Consider the following 16,436-nt stretch of genomic DNA (forward strand, 5'->3'; position numbering starts at 1 on the left):
TTTTCCGCAGTTTTGAAGGGGTCTGTTTCTACACGGGACCGGCATTTTTCCATAAATTTTTTCAGATTACAGCGGAGCCCTGATTATGCGTCCTTTTTTTATGCTGCGGTGCACATTTTATCACGCATTAACGCAGTTCCGGCAAATCCTTCAAATATATAATGCATTGAAAATATGCTCGATAAGACTTTAGCATGTCCGACGAGCGGCACGAATTAACCACATAAACTAAACTAGATTGCTAGATCAGTTTACAAGCGGACGTCACGCGAGTCTTTACTATCAAGATCTCCCGAAGATCTCGCACTAGACTGGCTGACGGTTTTGAGCGGCGCGCCGTGCGTGCGACCTGCGGCCATCAGTGTGAGATGGCATCCTCCTGGCTTGCTTTTCAGCGCGCTTCACTGTCGAAGGCCTGGCGGAAATCAATTATATGACAGTAGTAGTGGTAGGAAGGACCTGGATGTAAATGAGGATGTGGAAAGGTGCTTGATCTGGTGATGTTGCAGTAACAAAGCAATTCTACATCCGTTTGCATATACTTTGGTATGCGGGGTAGAAGGCCTTCGTTTGTTCTTACTTGTCTGTCTTTTGCCTTCCGCACGCAGGGACGCACCAACCTGCCGCCGGAGAAGGTTCCTTGGAATGCCCTGCGTATCCTCTTTGGCCAGTGCATCTATGGAGGCAAGATTGACAACGAGTTTGATCAGGTGGGCAGAAGCAGCAGTTGTGTGTTGGCTTTGCCAGATGCTTTTTTATGGCATGTGGCTCGCTTGTGTTTGTGCTCTTTGCGCAACTGTGTCTTTGTACTCCGTAGGATATCTTTAAGTAGTGACATTCCGCATTAAATATATGCGGTGTTCAGTTGTCTACAACTTCACCTGGAATTCAGATAGCCGGGTAATGCTGTTGTTGCTTGTTTGTAACTGTTGTTTTTTTTATGTCTGTACTCTTCTTTGACAGCGTTTGCTGAACTCGTTCCTGAGCAAACTGTTCACGGCCAAGAGCTTCGAGCCCGACTTCATGTTGATCGAACCCAGTTCGTCAGACAATCTGGAAAAGGGAATCGCCAGTCCAGAAGGGATAAGGTATGCTGGATTCCTGCATTTCACTTTTTTTGCTTTTCTGCCTGCAGACCTTCTCACAGCCTCTCTGTGAATTTTTTGGTGCTTTCATTTATTTTCTTCTGTTTATGTGGTTCTTTAACTAAGGACGAACGTTTTGATTTGTTGCACTGATTGTCTGTGAACATTTGGGGTTTTTCATTTCTGGCGATCTTTCAAGAAGTGCCGTGCAAGAAAGTATTAGAGCGTAAAATTTGTCACGAGAGGTTGGTGCATGCAGAGGACGTTATTGCACATATTTTGGTTCTGGTGGGGACAATGGTTGACATGCCTGCGAAGTAGTGATGAAGGTGAAAGGCTGGAACATAGCAGTAGTAACCTGACGTTTCTCGCAGTACCCTCATAAACTGCTGCGTTCTCGTTCATCGCAGGCGGGACCAGTTCCTGCACTGGGTCGAGTCGCTGAGTGACCGCCAGACGCCATCGTGGCTTGGACTGCCAAACAATGCGGAAAAGGTGCTGCTCACAAACAGAGGTGAGGGACACATAATCATACTTCATTTGCGTAAAGAATGTGATAAGAAAAAGCTACGAGATAGGGCCGCATCCATATCTTCTTGGACTGACACATACCGGTCATGTGCTGTCACTTGCAGGCAGCGACCTGATCGCCAAGCTGCTCAAGATGCAGCTGCTGGAGGACGACGACGAGCCGGCGTACGCGGCGGAAGAGGGCGAGAGGGCTGTGCCGGGCGACGGCCGACCCGCCTGGATGGCGACGCTCCAGCAGTCGGGCTCCACCTGGCTACGGCTTCTCCCGCCCAGTCTCAATGGCCTGCGGCGCACCAAAGACAACATCGGCGACCCGCTCTACCGGTGCCTCGAGCGGGAGGTCAACCAGGGGGCCAAATTGCTCAAGGTGAGCGCAGCTGGCACATAACACCAAGCATTTAATTGTTGTATTTCTCTATTACTCACCAATGGAATGGTAACATCAGCTCTGCTACAGGGCTGCTTACATACTGGAATGCAACCGGCCGCTTGCCGGTTCAGTGGCACTATTTCCATTCTTTTTTTATATTCTTTTTTCTATGGCAAAAAGCATAAATGCATCCTCCTATCCTCTCTCTAGCTAGGCATCCTTGCAGTGGTGGCATACAGTCGAGCACACATATAACAGCCCCACTTAAGACGAACTTTCACTTATAACGAGCGAGACCTGCGCGACCGTCAAAATATACATTGTTTCAATGCCACAAAATCACACGTATAAGAAACGTCATTAAGCCCTGCTGATCGGTTACAGCGAACGGACGGCGTAAACTCGGAGCCGCAATGCGAGATAACCTGCCTCTGACCCCTTTGTGCGCCCGCCGCGCGGTATGTTTTCGGGTCGAGCCTTATCGCAGGCGAACTGTTTGCCCCGTTTCGTGCCGCTCTCAAGCGAGCTACCCTTTCCCCGCCGACGCGTCTTCCAAGATCGCCCTCCCGCCCCTGCTCGCAACTCCACTTCCCTCTCCTCACTGTCTTGCAAATCCGCGCGTGGCCTCCGCGATCAACCGCGCCGCCGCCGGTGCCGATCGCGGAGGCCACGCTTTGCGAAGCAGGCCTTCCGCGGGAGCCAAGAGGTGGCTGCACTGATGCTCACGGACGCCCCTCATTGATCTCTCCGTTAGCGCTGTGCATCTGTATCTTTAGCTTGATTGGCTTGATTGCCGCCTGTGCACATTGCACATCTACCCCATCGTGCGCTTTTGTCACTCTTGTTGCAGTGCGGACGATTCGTTGGCTTCGTTGAAATCTCGGGGCCCTGGTTGTAATTCAGGATGGTAGACGGGAACACCGTGCCCATTTCCATTGTACAGCGGTAGAGATATGAAAGCGGCCTGGGCAGAGGTGACGGCCACTGGCGAGCGGAACTACTTCCGCAAGGCCGGCTTCGTCGAGTGTCTGATGCCGAGCCCGATGCTTCGGAAGATGACCAGAGCGGCGATGATTTGTGGCAGCGCGTCGCCGACTCCGACATGCGGGGTCATGACGTTGGTTGGAATGATATTATTTCTGTCGATGACGACGCCGACACCGCGGAACCGCACGTGCACGGACGAGGGCGTCGTTTCTGAAGTGCGGGAAGGGAATGACGCGGAGGAATCAGATGAGGGTGAAACTTCGGAGCCAGCACCCATAAGCGCGCCTGTAGCAATGGGCTACCTAAAGAGCCTCAGACAACTTGTCTATGCCAAGGGCCTCGGTAAAGAGCACTCTTCTGTTTTAAATAAACTGGAAACCTCCCTCATCGGATCTGCGCTGCAAAAACGGACGTCCATCATGGACTTTTTCGCAAAGAAAAAATGTACTGTTTGGACAAGCAACTGTCTTTAAAGCTGTGGTCCACTTACTACGAACTTCTGGATATAACGGACGGATGTCGTGTGACGCTCATGTTCGTTATAAGCGGGCTCGACTGTTTTAGAATTTTCATTAATGTCAGGTCTTTCTGAATGATTGAGAAAGCAAGGGAATCTTGGGCTTCTTCCAAAATACTTTGATACCTGTTAATGCATAACCAAAGTGCAACATCTGCAGGTTCCAGGAGCACCCGAATATGCTGTATTTACCAGAGTCTAACAAACCCCTGATTCTTACACGAACCCAATTTATGTGATCGAGAAAAAAGAGCTGCAAGCAGGTTTGTACCTGAATCAAATGCGGATGAAATTTTAAACCTATTTTTTCCGAAAAATAGGTGCACGTTATGGTTGGGTAAATATGGTATGTGTGTCCCCTTCCCATTTTCTTGCCACACCTCTATCGTAGCAGCACCGATCACATATCGCACATGAAAGAGAACGAGAGAAGTGGATGTGAGGCGTCTTATGTTAAGTTGGCATACTTCCCAGAGCCAAAAATTTCTGGTCTGGATATTGATGACTGCGGCTGTGTATCAGGGAGCAAAAGGTTAGTTGGCTTGGTTCTCACCACTGCCATCTTTTTGGCATTCAATTCAGGTGGTGCGCTCGGACCTGGAAGACATGGTGCGCATTTGTCGTGGTGAGCGACGCCAGACCAACTACCACAGGACCATGATAGCCGATCTTGCCAAAGGTAGGTTGTGGGTTCCTTGCAAAGTGTCCAGCACTTGTCGAACAGGCAAGGAGACACTTTGCTTTTCTTTGACGGACCAGATTGAATTTGTCTAGTTTTTACCATCTGTTTTTTTACAGACGTACTTGTCTGTAGTTGAGAGCAGCAACACACTCACTGTGCCTCCTTTATTTTCTGGCAGGCATGCTGCCATCCCACTGGAGGAAGTACACGGTGTCCCCCGGTTGCACTGTCATCCAGTGGGTGACAGATTTCTCGGACCGCATCAAGCAGCTGCAGAGGGTCTCCCAGGCCTGCACCTCCGGCGGAGCAGCCGCCCTCAAGGTCAGTGGTGCAGGGTGGCGACAGAAAACGACAGCCACACCTTCCGATCTGCCATTCCGCGGCAAATTAACCGTTCAGAGCGGTATTCTCTCCATACAGACTGTACTGTGGAAGCAGCTTAAAGCGCACAGGCCCGACGGCTCGAGCAGCCGCTGCGCAATGGAACAGTCCGATGGCTGCTGCGAGACGAGTGTTCCTGCGTGGTTCCGCTCTTGAGCGACGACACACGCTCGCTGCCTTAGCGGCGATGATGGAATGAATGCGCTGCTCCAGTGCACCTGCAGCGTCAACAAGGAGGGAAGCTGGTCTTAGAAAAAAAATTTTGTTAATGAAGTCACAATTATGAAATCTTCAGGGAACATGTATTTTTGCATGCTGATTCTAAATATGGAATTTAATTTAATGTACAACAAGTCCTTGTGGACTTGATACAATATGTTATGTAACTTTTTGTGGAGAGCTTTTAACGAAATTTTGCTGCAGGAAACTTGCTAGAATGTACGCTGTCCGCTTGTCTTGACAACAAGCTATGCAGTAAGTGTAAAATTATCCTCCTATCACAGAAGTTGAGTTACATGGTTTTGAACTTTGTACTTCACAAACGAGAAGAAAAATTTGTCTTCCTGTTCCTGAAGTGACAACTTCAAAATTATATGGCTCAACTTCTATGACAGGCAGGATGATAATTTTAGCTTTATTGCATAGCTTAATGTCAAGAGAAACCAATGGCATGCATCCTAGCAAGTTCCCTGCAGCAGGATTTCTTGAAAGCTATCCACAAAATGTTGCATAAAATATTGCATAAGTGCTCAAGAAATTGTTGCACGTGAAATTAAATTCCATATTTGGAATCAGCATGCAAAAGCAAAAATACATGTTCCCCGAAGATTTCATAATTGTGACTAGAGTAATAAAAATTTTTTTCTAAGACACTCTTCCCCCCATAAAGGATCACTGAGGACAAATTTAAGTTGGCCTGTGTATATGCACTACTGCAGTGTTCTCTTTATAAGCTAGAAAAGGCTACAGAATGAAATACAGGCATCGTGGCTACTGCTGGCTGTTTTTTTTAGTTGCGCTGTGCTCAAAACAGTTTTTTGGCTTTTCTCCTGGATGAGTGTGGCAAAATTTTATTTTTGCAAATTCGGGCTATATTGCACTATTTTACAATTTTTTACCTGTTTGCTATAATGAGGTTTGACTGTATATAAACAACCTTCCTTCCGTAGTGCTTATTTTGATGTCTACCTAATTTTCTCGGCACAGTCCCTGCACATCTGGCTGGGCGGCCTGTTCAACCCGGAGGCCTACATCACAGCCACCCGCCAGTATGTGGCTCAGGCCAATGGGTGGTCCCTGGAAGAACTCTCGCTTGAGGTCAGTGACCTACACTCCACTCTCCTCTCTTTTTTGGCATAAATTTGCCACCTTCCTTCCTGCAGCCTGGCAAAGTGTCTTTATTGTTTTATTGGATACAGCTCAGCTGCAGGAGAATGTAGCGGGTGCCTAGAAGCCCTTCACTATATGGCGTCAACCTATTATGATGTCATGGTGAACAGCCTTTTACCTGCTAGCTTGGCATCGCAAGTGACTGACAGGTACAAGGTGATTGACCATGACGTCATAATTAATAGATTGATAAAACTGGTTGGAGGAGGCATTCGCTGCTTTGGTATTGAGTATTTGTGCTCCACTAGAGTTCAGCGATTGCAAGGAATCATCCTGAAATTGCTTCTCAGGTACTCCAAAAAGCTGCTTTGAGATGAAAAGAATCTGCTGGCCACAAGTTCATGAGTTTGTTGATAAAAGCTTCTGGTCCTAACTGCTCCAGAGAGCTGCTAGTTCAGGTGTAGGAAATTGCTGCAAATGTTTTGTGGCAAGTTGGCGTGGACACTGGCTTTTTCTTGAAGTAGTCAACAGCTCTCATGATCATGCTTTGAGATGAGACTCCTTGCGTTGTCTTTTCTTTTCTTGGGTGGCTGAAAGTTGGTATACCATTCTAGAACTGCTGGTTTGTTTCAAAGATTGTGTTTCAGCACTTACATGGTATGGCTGTAAGGCCTTTATGAACCACCTGTATTGTGTAGTGGTGTAGTTTTCACGAGCAGTTCATTTGCATAAAGGGCATTTATGCAAACCAACCTGTGCACTTTCAGTCGGACTACAGATAATGAAAAAGATTTCAGTCCTCTTCGAGTTTCAATTATTGAGAGTCGACTCTACTCCCAAGCGATTAAGGCCGACTGGTTTCTGAACACTGAGGTTGCCACCGCTTGTGCAAGCTCACTAGCAGTGCCGGTTTCTAACTTTGCTGTGCACTGCTTACAGGTGCGGGTGTCTGACGCGGACGAGAAGCCCGGCCCCATGGATGAATACAGCTTTGCCCTGGCCGGCCTGAAGCTGCAGGGTGCGAAGTGTGTCCAGAGTCGGCTGAGCCTGACCTCGACCATATTCACCGAACTGCCCCTCACCACCATCCGGTGGGTCAAGTACCGCGAGGATGACACCGCCGGCCAGGCCATGGTGAGAACAATGTCTTCAAAAAGACTGTTAGGGAGATCAGTTTTCAAAAGAGCGAAAAAGCACGATGTATGAACAGCGTCAAAGGAAACATGAACGGGACAACTGAAACACGGTGCCAAGAGCGCAAAAATACCAGCTGAGCAGTCGTTGCATTTTTTAAGTGGGAATGAAGTGCGCTTGGTATCCAGACTCCTTTAGAGGAGATCTTGTTTTGCTGTTCACATTTCAGTTGTCTTGTTTGTATTTCATCTGATGCTATAGTGCGAGACAGAGGCTGCATGGTGGCAAAAAGTGCATTACACAAACAGCAGATTGGCTCTCCAGTAAGGAGTTTCTAACTAAGCTAGGTTTAACAATGGCAGTGGATTGGCAGTGGCAGTAACAGTAGCATTCGACCACTTAAGTATACGGTTGCATCGTTGAATTCCAGCTGTGGTTGCCATCTTCTAGCGGGGATGGTTGCAGTGAGACAAACACATAAAGAACGTCATATGACAGAAATTTATCCAGAGCCCTCCACTACAGCACTATGTCATCCCTCAAAGTTGATGTGCAGCTTTGAGACATCAAACCTGGTGTAACTAAAGCTAGACATCAAAATTGCAAAATGTGAACAAAGGAAAAGTGTGGTTGCATGTGCTTTGCGTTTGGTTGATGTGTTTAGCAGTTATTGTGGTTGCATTCAACTGTAGGTGGAGAACCTGTGCGGCATCCAGATAACGCATGTAAAGAAAAAAGGCATTAGTGGGTTTAGTTGTAATCTCCCACACAGCATGCTAGGCAGTAGTAGCCGCACTGTCAAGAGATCAATGCACTTGGGGGCTAAACTTACCTGTTTAAGTAATTGATTCCCATGGATACCCATAAGGGGTAGTACTAGAGTAGAATCTCGGTGGTACGAATCTCACGGGATCGTGAAAAATTCTTATCATCCGAAATTTTGTGTCATCCAAATGAACAAAATTTATATGCAAAAGCATGAAAAATGCATTCACACAGATCTGTTTACGGCTGATGGGATTTATTCACTGCTGTGCGGTCACAGCTCGCTACTCGCGGTGCGTACCGCGCGATTAGCGATTGCAACTTTGGCGATGTGCGGGTCGGGCACCGTTGCTCGCTGCGTGCAGTGCGTACCACGCGATTAGCGATCGCAGCTTTGGCAATGTGCAGGCTGGGAACCGCCGCTCACTGCACGCAGTGCGTACCGCGCGACTAGCGATCGCGACATTGGCGATGTGCGGACTGGGCACTGCTGCTCACTGCACGCAGTGCGTACCGCGCGATTAGCGATCGCGTCTTTGGCAATGCGGGCCGGGCACCGCCGCTCACTGCGCACGCGTTTGTATCATCTGTAGAGGCAATTGAGAGAGTTTGGAACATCCGAAATTCTGCACACAGTACACAATGCACTCTTGTCGGGGAATTTCACCAATTCGTATCATCGTGAAATTCTTATCAACCGGGTTCGTATCACCGAGATTCTGCTGTATCTTTTTTTTTTTACTCAAGAAAAGTCCTGGTCAACTTGTGGATGTCATGAAACTGGTTCGACTAGCACAAGAACTAGAAACTGTGGAAGAAAAAGTAGTGTGGCAGGGGCAGCACGACCTCTGCTCAGTGTCCACACGGAACACCACCGACACGTTTACCCGCATCGCTTCCCTCATCTTCCGCAGGTGACGCTTCCAGTGTACCTCAACTCCAGCCGCACAGAGTTGCTGTTCACCGTTGACCTTCCTGCCGCCGACGCGCGGGAATCTCACAGCTTCTATGAGCGGGGTGTGGCTTTGCTGTGCTCTACCACGCTTGGCTGAGAGTGTTATTTGGATCTGCAAGTTAGCTGGTGCACCTCTGCAGCGTGACACCAGCTTCTTGAAACTCGGGTGTCCAGCTAAGCGCCGCACAACTACTTTGCACCGCTCACAGCAACGCACTCCTACCTGTGTTCTGTGACAGCTTAATGCTGTTCGTTGCCTAGTTCATGTAAAGGTGGTAGCTTTTATACAAGACTTTTGGATGGGCACTTTGTTTGAAGGCAAGGGAATGAATGGTACCTCTGCTTTTTTTGAGGTCCACTTGCCAGTCAACTGTGGCTGCATAGGAAGCTTGGGACAGGTCTTTCTCCTCTGGCAGCTTGTTCTCTCTTTTACTATTGTTTGTTGAGGATGTGGCATGTAATACGCGCCTGTGATTTTAAAGAAGACTCTGCTGTCGCTTTTTCGTGAAATAAAAATGTTTATCACACGACTCACCCCAGAAGTTCTTGTCGTGCACTCTCCCGAGTCTTTGGGCTCATAAAGAGTGCACAGCCTTGGGCCAGACAAGTAACGTATAAAGCTGGCAACTGATGGAGTGTGCATATAAGTTGAATAAGAGCAGACATGTATCCACTGGTGGCAGGATTGTCTACCGTGGAGTGAGAAAAGGAAATTTGCTGGAATGCTGTGGATGGTATACCTAATTAAAGATCAGTGCACGGGACCTTTGTCCTGCAGCTAACGTTTCCTCATGTTAAGGGGGGGAAGCTGGTCTTAGAAAAAAAAATTTTATTAATGAAGTCACAATTATGAAATCTTCAGGGAACATGTATTTTTGCATGCTGATTCCAAATATGGAATTTAATTTAATGTACAAGTCCTTGTGGACTTGATGCAATATGTTGTGTAACTTTTTATGGAGAGCTTTAACGAAATTTTGCTGCAGGGAACTTGCTAGAATGTATGCCGTCCACTTGTCTTGACAACAAGCTATGCAATAAGGGTAAAATTATCCTGCCTATCACAGAAGCTCAGTTACAGGGTTTTGAACTTCGTGCTTCACAAACGGGAAGAAAAATTTGTCTTCCCGTTTCTGAAGTGACAACTTCAAAATTCTATAACTCAACTTCTGTAACAGGCAGGATGATAATTTTAGCTTTATTGCATAGCTTAATGTCAAGAGAAACCAATGGCATGCAATCTAGCAAGTTCCCTGCAGCAGGATTTCTTGAAAGCTTTGCACAAAAAGTTACATAACATATTGCATAAGTGCTCAAGAAATTGTTGCACATGAAATTAAATTCCATATTTGGAATCAGCACGCCAAAATACATGTTCCCCAAGGATTTCATAATTGTGACTTCATTCATAAAAATTTTTTTCTAAGACCCTCTTGCCTTCATAAGTCTTTCTGTTCAGTTTGTAGCAGTGTTTTCCGATAGGTGGAGATTATTCATGCAGCGTCAGTTGAGGGGCATACCAATGGGAGAAATTGCAGCCCTCGGGTGCACACTGGCACCTCGTAGTGACTGGTTCCGCTGCTAGATATGAAGCTGGCGATTTTCATGACCAGTAATGTTGTCCTAGGCCCATTCTGTGGCTAAGGTGAGGTTTAAGTATTGAAATTTTCTTTGAAAGAGCAGCTGACCGAAAACACCAAGGCCTGTATCCCAACAGGCGTCACTTTCCAAAACGTCCCTTTCGCCGTCACCCGATTACTGAGACGATGGAAGTCGATGCGGTGGTGTCGCCGAAACAGGTTTTCAAAAGGGTCTCAAGTTGGGACATGGGCTCAGCTGAGCTGTGCTACAGAGCATTAATTTCAGTCACGCTTGTTGCGAAAATTGCTGTGGCTGATACTTCAAAGTCCGGCTAGCTGAATTGAGAGCCACAAATTGTCTCGTGGCTCTCAATTTCGAGTACCGAATCAAATAATGTATGTTCAAAAATATTCTGAACGTGTTCATAATCCCCACACATGGCCTTGTGTTGGACAACATGGCAGGGCCCAAGCAGGTTCTGCAAACCCGGCCTTTATGCTTGACCTCGGAGGCCATGGCTAATATGTAGCTCTCGCCCGTCTCATTCACTGAGATGTAGTGCTAGCTGATTACCTTCTGATAACAACAAAAGTACTTTTCATATGCGTACACAGAGTTAGTTGCGACCCCCCAAATGTAAATAATTGTCTTTTGTGTTTTTTTGTGGCTATTAACTGTGAATGCAGAGCTTCGCTATTTCTCATGAATGCTGATCAAATATTTGCACAAGCAGCGAATATTAGTAAACATTTTTGATTCGTATACGATTCAGTTTTTAGCTGAACTATTTATATTCAATTCGGTAGCAAAGCTTCATATTCGATTTGGTTTGAAAAAATTACCAGTGAACTTCAAACACCATGTAAATACCAGCTGCAGAACACCTCTATAACAGGCAAACTTATTTCAAAATCCATTTATCTCCTGAGAACATATTGCACACTAAAGCGGGCGGAGTGGGTGAGAGAACAAATGCGTGTTAATGACATCCTAGTCGAAATCAAGAAATGAGGTTTGGCAGGGCATGTACTGCGAAGGCAAGATAACCGCTGGTCCTTAAGGATAACGGAGTGAATTCCAAGAAAAGGCAAGCATAGCAGGGGACCGCAGAAGGTTAGGTGGGCGGATGAGATTAGATTAAGAAATTTGCTGGCATAGGGTGGGCGCAGCTGGCAAAGGACAGGGTTAATTGGAGAGACATGGGAGAGGCCTTTGCCCTACAGTGTGTGTATTCAGGCAGATGGTGATAAAGGATGGCATGTTCACGGTTGATCGCGCTTTGGTGGCTGAGTGGTTAGGGCGCCCGGCTAGTAAGCCGGTGTGCCCGATTTCGAACTGGACCGCTGCGTCCGCGTTTCGATGGATTCGAAAGGCGCCCGTGAGCTGTGCGATGTCTGTGCACGTCGAAAATCCCCAGGTGGTGAAAATTGTCCCGGAGCCATCCACTACAGTAACTTTTTCAACGCCACCTTCCTCACTTCCTATCACGGCGCGCGGAACTGTGCCATTTCCCTTCCACAAAGACCATCACCTACTCTTCATTCCTGTTTTCTGGGGGTGTTGTAGACGCAATATCCATGCGAGAAGTGAGACATATACTGCTCCTTCTTTACCTCAAAACCATTTTTCGTCCGACATGAATTCGTGTTTTCGAGCTAAGCAACCGGCCCCGCCGCGGTGGCTCAGTGGTTAGGGCGCTCGGCTACTGATCCGGAGATCCCGGGTTCGAACCCGACCGCGGCGGCTGCGTTTTTATGGAGGAAAAACGCTAAGGCGCCCGTGTGCTGTGCGATGTCTGAGCACGTTAAAGATCCCCAGGTGGTCGAAATTATTCCGGAGCCCTCCACTACGGCACCTATTTCTTCCTTTCTTCTTTCACTCCCTCCCTTACCCTTCCCATACGGCGCGGTTCAGGTGTCCAACGATATATGAGACAGATACTGCGCCATTTCCTTTCCTCAAAAACCAATTATTAATTATTATTAAGCTATATATAGACCCGCCGCGGTGGGTCAGTGGCTACGGCGCTCGGCTACTGATCCGGAGTTCCCGGGTTCGAACCCGACCGCGGCGGCTGCGTTTTTCTGGAGGAAAAACGCTAAGGCGCCCGTCTGCTGTGCACGATGTCTGCGCGTTTAAGATCCCCGGGTGGTCGAAATTATTCCGGAGCCCTCCACTACGGCACCTCCTTTCTTTCACTCCCTTCAACCCTTTTCTTACGGCGCGGTTCAGGCGTCCGCCGATATGTTAGATACTGCGCCATTTCCTTTCCCCAAAAACCATTTTATATATAGACCGTCGGCGTTCTTCGTGTTCATTGAATATAACTGATTTAATATTTGCAGCGGGTCGCTGGGCCTAATATATTAACCGTATTTTTGGAATATGGCTGAGTGCTTGGCTTGAAGCACTATGGCCCGGGTCGGCCCGGTATTGCACTGCCTCCGGGATCGGCCCGGGGCATATTAGCACGGCGCGTCTTTTACATCACTCCGCTCTCTTATCCTTTACCCCCACTACTTTCAGCACGCGGCAGCGAGCGTGGCTCTTCTTGAGCCAATGGGCAGGCCCGTGCACTTTCCTTTTCCTTCTTCCTCTCAGAAACATCAGTCCAGTCAGTCGTGTTCATTGCCGTTCTAGACTCCGGCGATTTTGAGGAAAGGAAGGCGCATGACTGGCTCCCTGGGGCAGTGGACGCCTCAATTTATCGCGCTTTGATGCACGTAGAGACACTGGTCGAGGCCTGGGAGAGGCTGCTTAAATTTGTGTTACGGCCTTTGTACTGCTAACGTAAACCGTAGCCCCGATATCCCGCACTGCTTGAGAAGACGTCACTGCGCCCTGTGTCGAAGGCAGCAGCTTGAGAACAGACCCACTTGTTTACCTCTTCTTGTGTACATGTAAATAATCACCGATATATTTACTTTAAGTGTTGCCGTAGTCAAAGAACTCTTTCTCTTCCAACGCTGTGCTTGACGTCCGCTGTTTCTGAGCATGAAACGCTTTTATTGAAGCTATAGCTTCCTTTGTTCGCATAAAAATTGGCAGTGGCTTAGCTCCGCTATTAAAGAATTAAGTTGGGCTAGTTGATGCTTTTGATTCACAGACGGCGACATATTACTAGCGTTAATAAACACAAAGGACAGAGAGCAGAAACACACATGACACGATATACGTAGCGGGAGGTATGTACGTTTCCCTGGCTGAGCTTGTTGTTCTGGTAATGCCAAACGCAGTGTCATACATTAGATTACTCACTGGTGTCAGGTCATTTTGGTGCCACAGTCTGTCGCACACAATACGAATGTGTCCAAGCGGATTGTTCACAAAGTCTGCTTTAAATGTCCGGGTCGCAGATGCACTTTCGGAAACTCGAATGGCGTGATATCAGACACGCGACGGGCCTTCACATCGATCCTCTTCGGTTGGTTCCCGTTGACTGACTCCTTCCATAGGCTCCATCTCGGCGGCTATGCGGCGTCTATTACGCTCAGCAGTGTGGCGTCTCCGTTTGGCAAGGCGTTGCTCTCTCTGTTCGGGCGTCTCCGCTGCTCTCTTCGCCTTCCGACGCTCATTCTCTGTTTGTTGAGTGGCCAACTGCCAGGCGACAACCTCAGGATCGGAAGATTTATTGTTCTCTTGTCCATACCGCCGTTTAGCAGCGGCTGGACTCTCCTTCTGTGCATCCGTATCAAGCGTTGCGATACAGACGCCCATTACATCTCCGCCTTTTATACGCAATCCTGCGCATTCGACGACGCGCGGTTAAGGTGATACAGCGGCGTGCGGCGATGCGGTGGTGACGAACGCGGCGCAGGTGTGGGTGGTGGTAGTGGTTTTTATTAAAATAATAGTAAAAAGGAAGGAAAAGATTTTCGCTAGCCCCGGCATCTGCCATCGATACTGAAGCACCTGAGCTGGGGCAGCGGAAATAAAGGATAGCAGGCAGAATAGAGAAATGAAATGAAAGAGGTGAGGGAACAGGAAGAGATGATAGGGGGAGAAGTGGGGTCTCTGGTTACGATAGTACCGGCGCATGCGCACAACTGCTCATACGCGTGACGTCACATTCACCTTCGACGGTGGAGCGGGCGCGCGGCGCACCCACTGCTGCTCTCCGGTTGCCATGGTAACGACGCATGGGCACAATTGTCCTCTCCCATGTACCGAAAAGCGTGCTGCGCACCCACTGCTGCTCTCCGGTTGCCATGGTAACGGCGCATGGGCACAATTGTCCTCTCCCATGTACCGAAAAGCGTGCTGCGCACCCACTGCTGCTCTCCGGTTGCCATGGTAACGGCGCATGGGCACAATTGTCCTCTCCCAAGTACCGAAAAGCGTGCTGCGCACCCACTGCTGCTCTCCGGTTGCCATGGTAACGGCGCATGGGCCCAATTGTCCTCTCCCATGTACCGAAAAGCGTGCTGCGCACCCACTGCTGCTCTCCGGTTGCCATGGTAACGGCGCATGGGCACAATTGTCCTCTCCCATGTACCGAAAAGCGTGCTGCGCACCCACTGCTGCTCTCCGGTTGCCATGGTAACGGCGCATGGGCACAATTGTCCTCTCCCATGTACCGAAAAGCGTGCTGCGCACCCACTGCTGCTCTCCGGTTGCCATGGTAACGGCGCATGGGCACAATTGTCCTCTCCCATGTACCGAAAAGCGTGCTGCGCACCCACTGCTGCTCTCCGGTTGCCATGGTAACGGCGCATGGGCACAATTGTCCTCTCCCATGTACCGAAAGCGTGCTGCGCACCCACTGCTGCTCTCCGGTTGCCATGGTAACGGCGCATGGGCACAATTGTCCTCTCCCATGTACCAAAAAGCGTGCTGCGCACCCACTGCTCCTCTCCGGTTGCCATGGTAACGGCGCATGCGCACAACTTTCCTCTCGCATGTACCGCGAAATGCTCGACTGGGTGGCCTAGTGTTGCTGCCGCTACAAAATCAGATGATCGTCATCGCGAAACCGCAGCGAAGCTGACGCCGAAACTGCAGCCGAAAGTTTCATTTGGGAATGAAATAAAGCAGAAACAAGCTTTACAACCCAAGCACCTCCGGGTGGGATTAAACCGAAATCCGCCGCTAACAGAACAACTATAATCACACGCGCATCCTGTACGCATTTCTCATTGTGTAAATAGTTTGTGTATATTACCTCTCCCCTATCCTCTCTTCCTGTCCCGTTACCTCTTTCATTTCATATCTTCAGTCTGCCTGCTATCCTTTTATTTCCTCTGCCCCAGCTCAGGTGCTTCGGTATCATACAGTTTCTTACTGTTAACTAGAGGGAAAGCTGGCGGCGCCGCACCTGAACCTCCGTGGGCGCGCAAAGCATCATGGGGCCATGAGCTACTTGGTGCGGGATAGTAGTTTTTTTTAGGAACATAGTGTGGCGTTACTGAGATGTCCCATTCCGTATCCATGGCGCGCTCCGCGCGCAGACGACTTCGGCGTAAAAGTAGTGCGCAAAGGTCATAGTAGCGAAAACGCAACAGCACATGATGGCAATAAAAGGTTTTTGTTTTCCGAAATTCTGTGGAAAAACCTTTTAAAAACATATTTCTTTTTAAAAGTGCGCCTGTTAAGCACGAACTATTGGCTTTTGTGGTATGCAATGCTTGGCTAATAGGAGAGCAAGCCATTGCTTATTTTGAGCAAAATTTGCATTTACGTGCTTTTCTGCTCGTTTGTTACGATTTTAGACAGGATATTGAATGATAGGAATTTCTTAATTATCGAACAATATTTGTTTTTGATTGTTTTGGCCAAAAGTTGTAGTTCTGCAGACGGTAGCTCTCCGCCCCATGATGCTTAGAGCGCCCATGATGAGGTGGTCTCGAGGATGCTTCATGCAAACTCTCATAGGCGGGGCGCCAGCTTTCCCTTTATTTAATATTAAGAAACTATGTTCAGTATCGATGGTAGATGCCGGGGCTAGCAAAAATATTTTCCTTTCTTCTTGTTATCATTTTAATAAAACCACCTAATACTACTACTACGTGGCGGTGGGGAGAGAGAGATGTGGGCGGCGTGCATTAACGCTGACAACGTTGTGGCAGACATGCGCCACTGCTGCAGTAATCCGCAGCGTTCATTGGGTGAGCAACCTGTCA

At 48.4% G+C, this 16,436-nt stretch overlaps 1 protein-coding gene across 2 annotated transcripts in view; it reads left to right on the forward strand.

The window, feature by feature from the left end:
* The window catches only part of Dhc64C (dynein heavy chain, cytoplasmic), an 80,354-nt gene extending 71,084 nt beyond the window's left edge, over positions 1-9,270 (forward strand). For both annotated transcript variants that reach the window (XM_077665808.1, XM_077665809.1), the window contains exons 69-77: positions 609-710; positions 964-1,088; positions 1,496-1,599; positions 1,721-1,983; positions 4,073-4,169; positions 4,351-4,493; positions 5,760-5,870; positions 6,822-7,016; positions 8,696-9,270. In XM_077665808.1, the coding sequence (XP_077521934.1) occupies positions 609-710; positions 964-1,088; positions 1,496-1,599; positions 1,721-1,983; positions 4,073-4,169; positions 4,351-4,493; positions 5,760-5,870; positions 6,822-7,016; positions 8,696-8,833 (1,278 nt within the window). In that variant the 3' untranslated portion in view covers positions 8,834-9,270. The remainder of the gene's footprint in view (positions 1-608; positions 711-963; positions 1,089-1,495; positions 1,600-1,720; positions 1,984-4,072; positions 4,170-4,350; positions 4,494-5,759; positions 5,871-6,821; positions 7,017-8,695) is intronic.
* The last annotated feature ends 7,166 nt before the right edge of the window (positions 9,271-16,436 follow it).

Source organism: Amblyomma americanum, chromosome 5, assembly GCF_052857255.1.
Source record: "Amblyomma americanum isolate KBUSLIRL-KWMA chromosome 5, ASM5285725v1, whole genome shotgun sequence".
Classification (NCBI taxonomy): domain Eukaryota; kingdom Metazoa; phylum Arthropoda; class Arachnida; order Ixodida; family Ixodidae; genus Amblyomma; species Amblyomma americanum.